The sequence below is a fragment of the Mastacembelus armatus genome, chromosome 18 (genome assembly GCF_900324485.2).
Source record: "Mastacembelus armatus chromosome 18, fMasArm1.2, whole genome shotgun sequence".
Classification (NCBI taxonomy): Eukaryota; Metazoa; Chordata; class Actinopteri; order Synbranchiformes; family Mastacembelidae; genus Mastacembelus; species Mastacembelus armatus.
In genome coordinates, this window is record NC_046650.1 from 2,614,925 (window position 1) to 2,630,180 (window position 15,256).

General features: G+C 38.9%; 1 protein-coding gene across 3 annotated transcripts in view; it reads right to left on the minus strand.

Moving 5' to 3' along the window:
* Nucleotides 1–15,256, minus strand: part of camk2d1 (calcium/calmodulin-dependent protein kinase (CaM kinase) II delta 1) — an 84,958-nt gene that overhangs the window by 39,632 nt on the left and 30,070 nt on the right. For all 3 annotated transcript variants that reach the window (XM_026298877.2, XM_026298876.2, XM_026298875.2), the window contains exon 3: nucleotides 5,291–5,350. In XM_026298877.2, the coding sequence (XP_026154662.1) occupies nucleotides 5,291–5,350 (60 nt within the window). The remainder of the gene's footprint in view (nucleotides 1–5,290; nucleotides 5,351–15,256) is intronic.

Sequence of the window (15,256 nt, forward strand, 5' to 3'; positions counted from 1 at the left end):
AGTAATTAAACAGTTCAAATATAATGACCACAGCCATCAATTATTTGTTCTGTAATTGATTCATGAACTGATACAATGACCATGATGTTTGCAGATGACATTGTCATTTGTAGTGAGAGCAGGGAGCAGGTGGAGGAAAATCTAGAGAGATGGAGGTTTGCTCTGGAAAGGAGAGGAATGAAGGTTAGCTGCAGTAAAACAGAGTACATGGGTGAAAATGAGAGGGACTCAAGTAGAACGGTGAGGTTACAGGGAGTAGAGGTGAAGAAGGTGGAGGATTTTAAGTACCTAGGGTCAACAGTCCAGAGCAACGGAGAGTGTGGAAAAGAAGTGAAGAGACGTGTGCAAGCAGGTTGGAACGGGTGGAGGAAAGTGTCAGGTGTGATGTGTGACAAAAGAGTGTCAGCAAGAATGAAAGGAAAGGTGGACAAGACAGTGCTGAGACCAGCAATATTGTCTGGTTTAGAGACAGTGGCACTGAGACAAAGACAGGAGGCAGAGCTGGAGGTAGCAGAGCTGAAGATGTTGAGGTTCTCTCTGGGAGGGACGAGGATGGATAGGATCAGGAATGAGGACATCAGAGGGACAGCTCATGTTAGATGTTTTGGAGAAAAAGCCAGGGAAGCCAGATTGAGATGGTTTGGACATGTTCAGAGGAGGGACAGTGAATACATTGGTAAAAGGATGCTGAGGATAGAGCTGCCAGGAAGGAGGCCTAGAGGAAGACCAAAGAGGAGGTTCTTGGATGTAGTGAAGGAGGACATGAGGATAGTTGGTGTGGGTGAGGAGGATACAGAGGATAGGGTTAAATGGAGGCAGATGATTCGCTGTGGCGACCCCTGAAGGAAGCAGCTGAAAGAAAGAGAAGAAGACTGTTGAAGCTACATAATTTCAATTGCCATAGTTACAGTTTATAGATTCTTTTTTGACCAAAGGAAAAAAAAAATATTTAAAATGATTTATTAATAGTGTAGTGTTGAAGGGTTTTCCATACAGACTCAATTTCCCAGGAGACTCCACTTATAAACTTCCCATCTACCTTCTTTCTTAAATTTATCTTCAGACTCATCAGTTATAACTGATAGGATATTCACACTGCTTACCATAAATCTCCAGCAAAACTAAAAATCTGTCTTTCTGACATGGCCCTACCATTCCAAATTGTGATCCATCATTAATGGGAATGATCATTCTAGGCTGTCTCTTTCAATTTGTTGAACAAAAAGATCAAGGCAGCAGAGAGGTAACCAGTGCTAGTGGTGAGGTGAATTACTGAATTAGGCAGACTGTTTAATGGACATGAAATGACATGGTGTAAAGTGACAAAGAGAACCATACTGAGTGTAACGCAAGGAATTTGAGGGAGCTACTCTCCTAGTTTGGGGGTCACAGCTAAGAGTGTTCAAATTACCACAGGGCTGAAGAAGCTAAACAACAACATCGATGTACAACATCAACAGGATTCTAAGAGCCTTCATCAAGAACTCAGTGGGAATGTAGGAAACAAACCTACAGGGCTACCAGAAGGCAACACAGCGAATGTTGAAGATAGCTACAAGTACCTTGGAATACCACAAGCAAATGGGAACCATCACGAGGCTGCAAGGATAGTAAGGCAAGTCCTGAGAATTCAGCTGAATGGGAAGAACAAGGTCTGGGCTTATCAATATCTATGCCCTCCCAGTCATCAGATACCCTGCTGGTATAATAACCTGGCCGAAGTAGGAGGGAGAGGCCACTGACATCAAGGTAAGGAAGCTCTTCACAATGCATGGGGGGTTTCAACCCGAATCCAGCATCCTTAGACTGTACACTAAGCTGAAGGAAGGAGGCCAAGCACTAGTGAGCATCAGATCTACTATCCAGGATGAAACAGTTAAGATCCTTGAGTACATCAGGAAGATGGCCCCAGGTGATGATGTGCAAAGTATTCTTCAGGCAGCAGAAACCCCAGGAGATGAAAAAGAAGAGCAAGAACCATCATGGAAGGACAAACCTCTGCACGGTATGTACCACTGGCAGAACTGGCTGATACTGACAAATCCTATCAGTGGCTAGAAAAGGTTGGACTGAAAGACAGCACAGAGGTACTAATCATAGCAGCACAGAAACAGGTCCTGAGTACAAGGGCAATAGATAAACCTAGGACTGCAACTAACAACCATTATCATTTTCACTTGATTTGCCTGTTATTCTCTCAGTTAGTGAGGGGAGGTTGTGTCTATAAAATATTAGAAACATGAAAATCAAATATGTAAAGTTTCCCATCCAAAGTGACATTTTCAAAATTGAATCCAACCAAGAGTCCAAGAGCCTGGCTGGAACCTTAAATTCCTGCCCGATTTTCCAATTTCTTGTTTAGTAAGCCCTGCCAATCATGTGATTTCATAGCCTTGTGAAGCTGCCCCTCTGTTAATCTTTGTCCTCAAACACTTCCATAGAGCTGTAAGCCCACAGGATGCCATATGCCATTCTCCCTTTGTTACCTGCAAACAAGTGACGGCTATAGAAGGCACCATCTTAGCTAGCGTTGCTAGACTGTTCCCCTGTGTTCAGCCATCCCCATTTTAGTTATCGCTCATGTTCAAGCACACATATACATCTAGATATGTTGATTGTACAGCTGATGCTTGGCATAGTAAACCCTTGTAACAGCTAGTGACTGATATATTTTTTGGTTTGATCTTGCTAGAAGCCAACCTGGATGATATTTATTGGTGATACCTACTAATGTCTTGTGCTGCTTATCTGATTTACAGCAGTTATTTTTACTGAGATAAATTTTAAATAATCAATTGATTTTGGCTCTATATTGCAGTAATGCATAATAACCAATTTGTGATTGGCTTTTTTTCAGGTCAGGAAAGAATATCTCATCAGTAAATGGATTTGGTAATACAATCAACAGTGAGAGACTCATACTGTATTGTGAATGTGCGAAACTGTACAAATGTGAAATAGGGCACTTTGGGAAAAAGCTCATTCCAATTTCACTGTTCAAAATGGTTTCAAGACAGACAGGATGGATGAAAAGATTAAACAAAGGAAAGATCTCCTCCATGGAGAGTCTTTGACATTTCTGTTAGCTCATCCCCTGATTGGCCTCAGAGGCACCTACTGCCTGGATGACCCTAAAGGCATGAGGGCTTTCCCTGAGCTGGATGAAATGTAAATGGAACAGTAATGAGACCAATGCTACCAGCCAATCCTTATTCAGCAGGAGACAGTCTCTAAAGGAGAGGACGTGTGTGCAAGTGTGTTAGCAGGTGAAAATCTGATGACAGATTTGATGCTAGAATCAGTGTATGTGCAGGTTATGGTTTTTTGATGGCCTTTAAATGATTCTCTACTTCTCTATGTGTGTCAAGCTACTGAACCCCACATGAACTCTTTTATGTTGGATATTAGATCAAAAATGATGGAAACAGCATTCATTTTACTACCATGTTACATGGAAGTAAGTCTTGGTTTAGTTCTGGTAAACCGGTCTTGGGACCGGCAGGAATTGTCGGTGGGGCAGAGTGAAAAATCAGTGCCCTCTCCACCCCCCAACTGCTCCCCGGGTGCTGCAGCATTGGCTGCCCACTCCTCCGGGTGTGTGTTCACTGCTGTGTGTGTGCACTTTGGGTGGGTTAAATGAAGAGCACAAATTCTGAGTATGGGTCACCATACTTGGCTACACAAGGCACTTTCACTAAAGCCTTAGAAAAGGTTTTATAGATAGTAAGTCTGTCAAAAGTGTTTAGTCTCTAAACGTGGGATCCCTATGGAATAACCTTTCTCTGTGATGTACCCATTATTCCATTTCTGACACCAGGTAGTTGACCTGCAAACCACATTTGTTTGCTGCTGCCATGCACTCACTAAAAGAGGACCAAACAGTAAACACATGCAAGGTTTTATTGTGGCTAAGTCATTGCGGAGGTGGTAATGTTATAATTAACTATACTAGCTTGTATACTTGTTTACATTTACAGTTACTCTCTACATAAATCAAGTTGTAGATTCACAGTGGAGATTCACCACCAGAGGAAAAGGCCTGTGTCAAAACATTTTCATAACTGTTAAAACTCAAACTCACAATCTGACAGTGAAGCCCGCTGTGTGGAGGTGAGAAAGTAAACTGGATTTGATTTACTATAGGTACTATCAGCTGCATTCAAATTTGTCTCATTAAATCAGTCTCAATCTCATAAATTAAAAAAAATAATAAACTTAATTATGAGTAAATAAATAAATAAAACAAATTAAAAATCATAAAATGATTAGGGCTTAAATTAAACAAAAATGATCTTACAACTAGAGTTACAATCCCAATGAAATACAAATCTAACGTAATATTTTGATAGCAAGCTGCAATCACTTTCATCACTTTTGGACGGTATGGAAAAAAATCTTATGATCATTTTTTTTCATGTCAATATCAATATATATATATGATGACATAAACCAAAGCACTATTTCAGTCACGCTTAAAGGTTCCTTTTTATTCCTAAGTGACATGTGACAAGTGACATTTTGTCAAATACACATCTATATTTAAAGTCCTCAGGTTGTACTCTCTAGAAAACTCTCATCTTTTGAGCCCTGGGCTGTGTCTGCTTTCTTGTTTTCATTGTTAATGCTGACACTCGAGTTATCATCAGCATTTTCTGTTCAGTTCATCCTCTCTTTAATCAGGCTCCCACTCCTGACCTACTGGCTTACACAGCAATAGCAGCCCAAACATCTGCATGTGAGCTGCTGCTGGCTGCTCCTCCACGCTCTGTGCTGTGTGTGTCAACCTAACTGAATTCATTTCAATTCAATTTTATTTGTATAGCGCCAAATCATAATACAAATCATCTAAAGGCCAACTAACTGATGTGCTTTAACTCTCTTCCAACGACATGACTGGTTCAGCGCTGCACTATTTTCTTTGTCATTGTCTGTTCATGTTTTCTGTCAAAATATGGTCGGAATGAGTTCTATCATCATGGTGTCCTTGTATTTCTATCAAAGAAAAGTTTATCGCAATAATTATTTTTATCATTTATTGCCCAGTCCCATGTCCAGCTAAGAACAACACTGTGATAAAAAAAAAATATAAACTTAATTATGAGTAAATAAATAAATAAAACAAATTAAAAATCATAAAATGATTAGGGCTTAAATTAAACAAAAACCATATTTGAGTTCACACCTATAGGAGGTGAAACATATGGATGTGTATTCAACCTGACTTTCCACAAATTATTCTGAGAGGGTGGACAGATAGAGAGACAGTAAATAGAATAGGAGGATTAATTACCAATGTTGGGATGCTTGAGCAGGCGGCAGATCCTGGCCTCTCGCTCCAACTTCTGGTGATCTGTGGACACAAAAAGACAACTTCTCTCACATCTATCCACTGAATCCTCTTGAAGAAACAAATAAGCAGCAAAAGTAACAGAGGTCCCTAGATACTGATGCCAACAAATTAATGTGAGAAAAACTGGCACATCTCCCATATTACTGATAATACATGTTTTTACAACGTGAGAATAAATGCTTGTAAAACAATAGAAAAGTGATAGATATAGTTTGAATTTGCTAACTATCAACTCTATCAAGTTCTTTTTATTGATTATGAGGCCATATAGTAGTAACGGTTCAAAGTGTCACTCTCTGCCATGCTAAGTTTCCATTTTACTGTGACTGTTCGTCATTTGTACCACACCACGGCATGTGTTACACTATCATTTCTGTAGGTCGCACTCAACTTACACTCACACATACAGCACCTTGCGCATGCACAGACCATAATGTAGCCCATATTACAATGAATACACAGTTAGAAACTAAAGTAAAGGTTTGCTGTAAACTGTGATTATTGCGTGTATATTGTGTTACTTTGCTTTAATATTTTGGAAATTTTCACTTGACTGTGGCCAACCCTCTTTCCCAAAACTTCTTCTTTCTTCTTTTCCTTTCAGCTGCTCCCTTCAGGGGTCGCCACAGTGAATCATCTGCCTCCATTTAACCCTATCCTCTGTATCCTCTGTATCCTCCTCACCCACACCAACTATCCTCATGTCCTCCTTCACTACATCCAAGAACCTCCTCTTTGGTCTTCCTCTAGGCCTCCTTCCTGGCAGCTCTAACCTCAGCATCCTTTTACCAATGTATTCACTGTCCCTCCTCTGAACATGTCCAAGCCATCTCAATCTGGCTTCCCTGGCTTTTTCTCCAAAACATCTAACATGAGCTGTCCCTCTGATGTCCTCATTCCTGATCCTATCCATCCTCGTCACTCCCAGAGAGAACCTCAACATCTTCAGCTCTGCTACCTCCAGCTCTGCCTCCTGTCTTTGTCTCAGTGCCACTGTCTCTAAACCAGACAACATTGCTGGTCTCAGCACTGTCTTGTCCACCTTTCCTTTCATTCTTGCTGACACTCTTTTGTCACACATCACACCTGACACTTTCCTCCACCCGTTCCAACCTGCTTGCACACGTCTCTTCACTTCTTTTCCACACTCTCCGTTGCTCTGGACTGTTGACCCTAGGTACTTAAAATCCTCCACCTTCTTCACCTCTACTCCCTGTAACCTCACCATTCTACTTGAGTCCCTCTCATTTTGACACATGTACTCTGTTTTACTGTGGCTAAGCTTCATTCCTCTCCTTTCCAGAGCAAACCTCCATCTCTCTAGATTTTCCTCCACCTGCTCCCTGCTCTCACTACAGATGACAATGTCATCTGCAAACATCATGGTCCACGGACCTGTCTAAGCTCCTCTGTCAGCCTGTCCATCACCACAGCAAACAAGAAGGGCCTCAAAGCCGATCCTTGGTGCAGCCCCACCTCCACCTTGAACTCCTCTGTCACTCCTACAGCACACCTCACCACTGTCTTACAGCTCTCATACATGTCCTGCACCACTCAAACATACTTCTCTGCCACTCCAGACTTCCTCATACAACACCACAGCTCCTCTCTCGGCACCCTATCATACGCTTTTTCCAAATCTACAAAGACACAATACAGCTCCTTCTTCTCTGTACTCTTTATTACATTATTATATTTATATTTTTTATTAATTAATGTAATTATATTACATTATATACTACATTACTCTTGTACTCTGTCCTCTTTCCCAAAACATTCCTGTGCAACTAAACTGCAGATGCAGATAAGTTTAATAACAAACACGATCATATTCTGATATAATGTACTTTTTGAGTCAATGTTGTTCTACATTTTCCTACAGCAAAAGTAACAGATATTCTACGGAAGGAAAGCAGAGGTGAACAACACTGTGCACAGAATAAATCTACAAGCGATTCACCATTGTATATTGATCACTACAGCAAAAGCATAAGCATCTGTGACACAACATCTGGAAAAACCAGCTGTAAAGGACAGGAAGAGCTAGAGACACATTATATAACAATCACTTTGAAATAAAAGTGGCAAAAAAATGTAGCAGCAAAATAACAGATGGTCCTGCTAGCACGACAGAACCAAAACATGAGCTACTGTACAGCAATGTCATGTCACTATTACTTTTGACATTATTTTATAACATAAACACTATAAACATTATAACACTCTCCCTCTGCTGCTATCTGCTTGAATTTATGTTACTCTGGCACTACTGGCAGAGCTCACAGCTGGTGCGTTTGTCAGTAGTCACTGGGTTTCTTTCATGTTGTAAAAAAACTACACTAATAATCGTAGACATGAAAGTTGATGGTCTTGTATTTGATTACTGTGGACAGGCCTTCCCAAACTGAGAGAAAGGGTATATAAAAATTCACACATGGGAATTTGTTCTACAAACACTCATAACTTCAAGGGTTTCTATCAGAGGTTTTCTCTTCTGCCAACATTAGTTTCCCCCTTCCATACAAATTAGACTAGAAATCAAAATGAAAGGAGTGAATCCATTGTTTTTAGCAAATTTCATGTCTTTACATAGTTATATAAGTCAACTCTACAACGACTTCTCTATGTATTCTTTAAACAAAATCTAAACAGATGGTTTTCACCTGCATTTTTATTTTGGTTTACATATTGAAATTGTTAAGTGCCATTTCATGGTTGATACACCGTATTTTCCAGACTATAAGTTGCACTTTTTTTCTAGTTATTTTGTCAAGTAGTCACTGGAATTAGATGTCACTCTTGACTCAATTAAAGATAATATTGTACTGCCAAAGAAGTTAAAGGTTCATGTTCACCCTACACTAACTTCTAGTGTAACAAGTGAAAATGCTGCCCAAAACAAAAAGCTATACTGCAGAGTTCAAGGTGCATTAAAAAGGTCTGCAACTGACACAATGTCTCGAGTGATTATTGGCATTCAGCCAACCTGAGAGAGGAGAAGGAGACGTTGTTGTGATGTCCCACCAGACATTGGCACAGTTTAACATTGCTTGACACGGATTAATGAATTTCGTAATGCACTTCTGCTTGTTGTGATGCCTAGCCTGCATTCTTTATGGGCTAATTTGGAATTTAATTAATATAACTAGAAATGCGACTTATACACCAAAGCAACTTATATATGCTTTTTTCTGTTTTTAGTAAAAGCGACTTATACTCTGGTGAGACTTATAGTCCAGAAAATACAGAAACTGTTGAATACACAAAATTTTTAGTATGACCTCTTAGAGAAAAGGTTCAGAGAAATAATTATTTGCAAATGAATGCTGCTTGATTTCTGAAAAAAAAATCAACTCGGTGCTAATGGAAAAACACTATGTAATGGAGTAAAGAACTTGACAACTGACACATTTAAGTGGCACCACTAGAATGAATCACCAATTCAGCAGGTTTACTATTTAAATGAAACGTCTTTGAGGATGGTGAATTAATGGAGACTAACTTATCAGCTGTTGAATAATTAATACAAATCTCTTGTTAAAATATGTATTCACAATTGTGGCTCATAAGAGGACTTGACAGACCTTTTAGAGAGATTTTTCAATGTAGATCTACCTGAGGGGGAAAGGGAATCTCTTGTGCAGAAGATGCAGTACAGTGGGAAGTGGGGGACCTAAAATAACAAATTGACATCATTATGAAAATATATAGTATAATAATATAGTGACAACATTCCCTTTGTCTTATATATTTGTTTACGATTTTTTTTCCCTTGCTTGGCCTATGTAAGTAATGTGTCAGTAAAATCATTTTACCACTACCACCACTGCAGAAGTTCAGCCAGAAAATTTGAAAGTACAATAAATGCAAACAGCTGACAGCGCATGCTCACAGATAGTGTAAGTCACTGTATAACCAGAGTTGCCGCAAATATGTGATCTTATTTTATTTGTTTTATTAATTTCAGATATTTAATGTTATGAAATTCCAATATCTGACTGTTCTTAACAGTTTAGTATTCTTTGAAAGGGCATACTTATGTTATTATGCTTACTATACTATCATATCACTGACATAAGTAGTCTTAAAATGTCAATAATATCCTCTATTGCAAATATTTTTGGGACAATATATCATCAATTAAAACTAGATATCATGACAGTCCTAGTTCTCATACACACCATCAAGCTAAGCACTAGAGCACCAAATGTGTATAAATCCATAACTGAAATATAATCACTACCAAATACATAGTAAAAGTGGCAGGACAATTTTTCAATATTTATGTCATGAGGGACCAGAGAGGGTAGGAAAGCAAGAAACAGGTCAAACATAGCAATTAAAATGCTGCCTGGTAAATGTAATATTTGGCTCTTCAATAAGTAGTTAGTATAATTTCAACCAGCACTAAATGGGAAGAATTCCTGCATGTCTGTAATCCCATTAGGTGCCAACTAGATGTGATAACACCGTTACCAATCGCATCTCTGCGCACACGTCTCTAATCCTAATTGGACCAATGGGATGTGCTTTTACATGAGCTGTAATCCTCATGGTCACAGGGTGAGTCTTGACTTCTCTTCCTTTCTCCACACCACCCTTTCTGTTCATTGCATGGCACGCTGCTCATGTGTGACATAACAGGATTTACAGTACACCATTAGTGCCGCTCACACCAGTTCAACCAGAGGCAACTGGTCTTTTATTGTCATGTGTTCCTTGATTTCCTGCCTTTCCTTCACTCTCTTCATAGCCTGTTTGTTAATGAAATATTTGGAGATACTTGATACTTACAACTGATAAATGACAAGGTGTAGTTCGACATAAATTAATTGAGATCAACCCACAGTCCAGAGTATTAAAAGCCTTTAAATACTGACACAGCTGACACTGTCCGGTCAGATCCATAATTTCACACAGTTGACCATTTAAATCAAGATTTTGCCATTACTGAATTAGCGTAAAGTGTAGTGTGAATGATTTATCTAGTTCTGCAGTTCCCAGTCCTAGACTTGCAATGAATGAATTGTTTCCGTAAATATTTATAATATAGAATCAAATATAAATGCATCCCAGCAGCCAAGGCATTGTATCCAAGCAGCATGAATGCACAAAGCCATTTTTATTCATGAAGCCAGTCATCAGACCAATCAAATGTGTCACAAGGAACAGGAAAATATTTAAATAATCTTGTTAAAATGTACTTTTACAAGTTTCCACAGAGGGGTAAGATGCATGACTTGGTTTTGAACCACAAATCCAGCAGCCAAAAATAAATACTGCATCTGGGGCCCTCATATACATGGTGCAGGCATTTGGCACAACCTTTTGTCAATGGTGTTTCACATGCTTTCTTGCAAGAGAATGCACAAAGATAGGTGTTAAGGTTCATTTAGAATTGTAGTACAAAGTCAAATAGGAAGTTTCATCATCAGAATTGTTCTTAATCAGACACTAAAACCTGGATTTTCCTCAGTTTTATGTAATGTATTGACTCAGACTATCACTTACTGCTGCTCAAGTACTACAGATAACTAAGGCTATTACAGCTGTCTATTATATATAATGCAATGGTGTTTTTAATGCCTTCCCAAACCATTTGCACACAGATGCACTGTTTATTGCCTTGATTTGGTCTCGATCTACAAACGTTAATCAAAAACTAAGCTTCAAGGCTAGACATTAGCCTCTACTCTAGATCAACTGACTTCACCACAGCACAAAAAGCAAATACATAGTTTGATACTCTCCTCAAGCACTTCATGTTTCTCTATCATGAATCCAAATCCTTGGTGTGATTCACTATGGAGCTGGCCCATTTAGAAAACCCAGATGGGCTTGTGAACATCGTCACTGGGCTGCAGAAAACCAGGACAGCAGCTATTTTCAATGCAGTTGACTGCTCAAATGAGCTGCCTTCACACTGAAGTAGCACATCTGGCTCCTGATTCAAAGCCTGCAGGTTCTATCACCTAAAAAAAAAAAAAAAAGAAAAGAAAAAAAAAAAAGAAAAAATGCCTCAATGTGCCCACACAGTCATTACTGTCACATACTCATCTCAGAGCAAACAAATCTAGATACTCTTAATATTACCTCAAACCACAGGAAGAGTAAAAAAATGTAAGCTACTAACCTTTGACCTCTAAAAAAGTATAATAAAAGATCTGTCATTCCTCTCCATTTTCACCTCCTGTTATTAAAGTAATAGGTGACTAATGGAGTTTGGTGCCAAGAGACCAAATGAACAAATGTGATAGAAAAAAAAAAAAAAAAAAAAAAAAAGTAAAACACCTCTGGCACACCACATTGCCTACACACACACATCCTAATGCTTTTATTTCCTTATCCTCCCCAGGTAAAATCCCCCCCCTCATTTTCTGGCTCTCACCTGTGAGTGCTCACTTCAGTATTCCAAAACAATCTTTGCAGGTAATGTCAGCAAGAACAGATCAGAGTCAATACAAATACAGAAAAAGTGAAACGATGTTGAGAGAATAGTTTTGACAGGGGTCACTGTTCATATTGTTAGACTTAAGTGCTGCTACACTTTAAACCATACCATAATAATAGACATATTGAAGCAGTGGGTTTTTGTTAGTGGTTCTACTCACACTGCCTGTTTAGCAGGAAGTTGTCCGTTACAGCTGTCAAACATTTCATTCATGTTGACCCATCCTATCTTGTGGTCTGTCGCAGGGACTATCCTCAGTCCAACATTTTTTTTATCAATAGGTTACATTATCAGCTGGCACAACACGTCCCATCATTTAAGGCTGTGTAACTGACACCATAAATTAGAACCTACTGGCATACTGAAGCAGTGGCATGGGGTAAGGTTGCTGTCAAAAAAGACGTGCGTGTACTAATAAACATTTGTACATATTGGCCTAAGGTTGTGCATAAATGAATAAAATGTACACAAAAATGTGGTTTTGTAAACGTTATGAGTCAAATCATACATAAAATATGTAGTGCGTGCTCTTATGTGAGAATACGATTCCAAAAAACTAAAAAAATAAAATAACAATAGTAATAATATGAAGCGCAATTTTAGGCTTAGGGTTTCTCTTTTATGAATACGAATTGAGACTTTACTGTCAAAAATACGTCACGGACTCACAGGCATTAAGTATTGAGCAGAAGATACAGTGATTTCACAAACTGCACATGCGTTCATTCTGCGTTTGACTTGGAGGCGGAAAGACGGCAGACAGGGAGAGTGCAACAGAGATTGGACGAAATCAGGCAAATAGATTATGTATCACACATTGTGTTGTAATATAATTTTCTTACTATTTGTTACTTCCTATTGGTTTTGGAAACCGGTGGTACTGTAACAATATTTCCTTTTCTGCAAATGATAACTTGTAGCTTTCTATCAAACATCAATGAAATCCTCCTGAATGTGAGGACATTAAGAAACAGAAGTAAATATTCTTGAATGTCAACAGAAGTGTAATAGTAATTATTGCTACTTCGATTTGGAAAGGTTGCTTGGATTCCTCTTTTAGACATTTGCAAAAATTATGCAGTCAAAACTGGGTCAATTAAGCTCAGATTCTCAAAGATCAGATCAGTTCTACTACATGAATGATGAAATTATATAGCTAGTGTGGACTCTGCCACAGCTTACAATATAACAGCAAACTCTATTAATATTTTCAGATATTGTTGAAAAGCGTCTTTTTTTTTCTTTTTTTTTTTAAAACATGAACAGCCATACTTTTTTTTAATCCTCTGGCTTGTCCTGCGACTTATATAGCGAAGCGACTTATATGTGTATATTTACAGTCATTTTGTCCAGTAGTCACTAGAATTTAGGGCTGCAGCTGAAGCAACATGTTACCAGAAAATGATGTTACCTTGTGTCGGCTCCGCTGGATGAGCCGGTCTGCTTCACAACTGGATGCTTTCTGTTCAGATGTTGAAGCATTGACGAAGTGCTGTTGTGGTTCGCAAGTTCTACTTTACAATACACTCATTGCACCGTGTTGTCGTCTTTTTTAAGTTTGAAACGATCGATTTTTTTTGTAATCGAATTCATCGATTTACTCGAGTATTTGGTGCAGCCCTACTAGAATTACATGGCACTCTTGACTCAAGACATAATATTATACGACTAAAAAAGTAAAAACGTTCATGTTCACTCTAAACTCTTAACTCCTGATGTAATACAAGTCACCAACCAAAAGAAAAAGCTATACTGCAGAAATATATGCAGCTAAAGGATAAACAGAAATTTTTTTGCAGCATTGCACCCTTGTTTCTTCTAAAACTGGCACAGAGCATGAATGTACATCCTTAGACAAACCTGAGTACACCAGTTAATAACATGAGGAATATAAACAAGATTTTCACAGACAATATGCCAGTCTTCATTGTGCAGCGCCGCATAGCGGTAATAGGTCTCTCTTACATGACCATTCTGATACTTGAACTGACAGTCATCATTAGTTATTATAATCAACATGGCTTTGTTCATTCGTGAGGCTGCAGATGCACTGGGGATTGGAGTGTGGGTGTAATTGGGGGCACTGGAATAAGCAGGCCCTGTCAAAACGCAATACACTGTAGCTATCCAGGATTCTTAACGTGTGCATGTGCCTTAATGTGTGTGCTTGCGCATTAGCTAATGGAGATCAGTCCTTTCAGTCCAGTCAGTCAGATCAAGCTTTACTGCATACATTCATAAAATGGAGCGTGGCTGTAGGTGTGTGACACTATCCTCTATCTAGTTGGAAACACAAAGTCAGTGCTACATTTGTCCTCACCACAGGGTTTGAGTCAGCCTTTGTCTCCTTTGTTTTAATTCAACTTATACCTTTAATTTATCGCTTGTTCAGTGTATGACTCATTTATGTTGTAAATTGATGGGCAAAAATGACAATTTTACTGATTTCATATTAAAATCTACAAAAAATGGGGTGTTACTGCTACAAAACAGGGCAACAATGTCTTTAAGGCGAGGCTATCAAAAGGTGTGCCCAGTATCCCTGTGTATGATACATCATGCCAAGACAGCAAAGAAATGACATTGACAGAATTCTTAGATGCAAGTAGGAAAAGACTGATTGCTGACTGTTTCTCCCAGAACCCTAAGCTAAACTTTGCTTCTGCATTCTGCTCAGCACACTACGCTGTGATGAGCATATCTTACACTGTACCATTCATCATTTGTGGATACTCTTGAGGACTGCAAAAGATTAGATGCTAAATATGTTAAAATTAGACATGCAGGCTTTACCACTGCACTAAACCACATCACAATCAAGGAATATACAGTGAACGATTTTATTTATATATATACTGTGTTCACATACTGTCTGTCTTTATCTCCACTAAGCTCCTGTCTGTCCCTAGTATGTCCATCCATCCTAGTTATTCCCAGTTATAATAGTCTCCTTCACCATCACAACCTGAGCTTTCTTGGGTCAAGTTCTGTGTGTGCATAGGAATACACACACCTAGAAACCATTTGAAGTTGTAAGGGCCAGCCAAAATGTCCCCACAATGCCACAATGTTCACACAAGAATTGTATCAGAGTAAAACATGTCCATACAACCATAAAAAGATGTGTACACACACACATACACATTTTTATCATTGTGAGAACACTTATTTAATGCATTACCTAGACTGTATCACAACTAAATGCCTAACCCCAATCCTCAGCCTAACCATAATTCTAACCCTAATCCTAAAACCAAGTCTTAACCATCAAACAATGAGGATATGATAGAAGTATGCTTAGATTGGTACTCACAAAGTACGCACGCACGCACGCACGCACGCACGTAGTGCAACTAAAGCTCAGTCATAGAGCTCAGTCAATCTCTTTGGCCCATGTTAAGCCACAGAGGATATTCCAGCCAAAGTCTGGCCTTAGCTACTGCATCAGCTCAGGG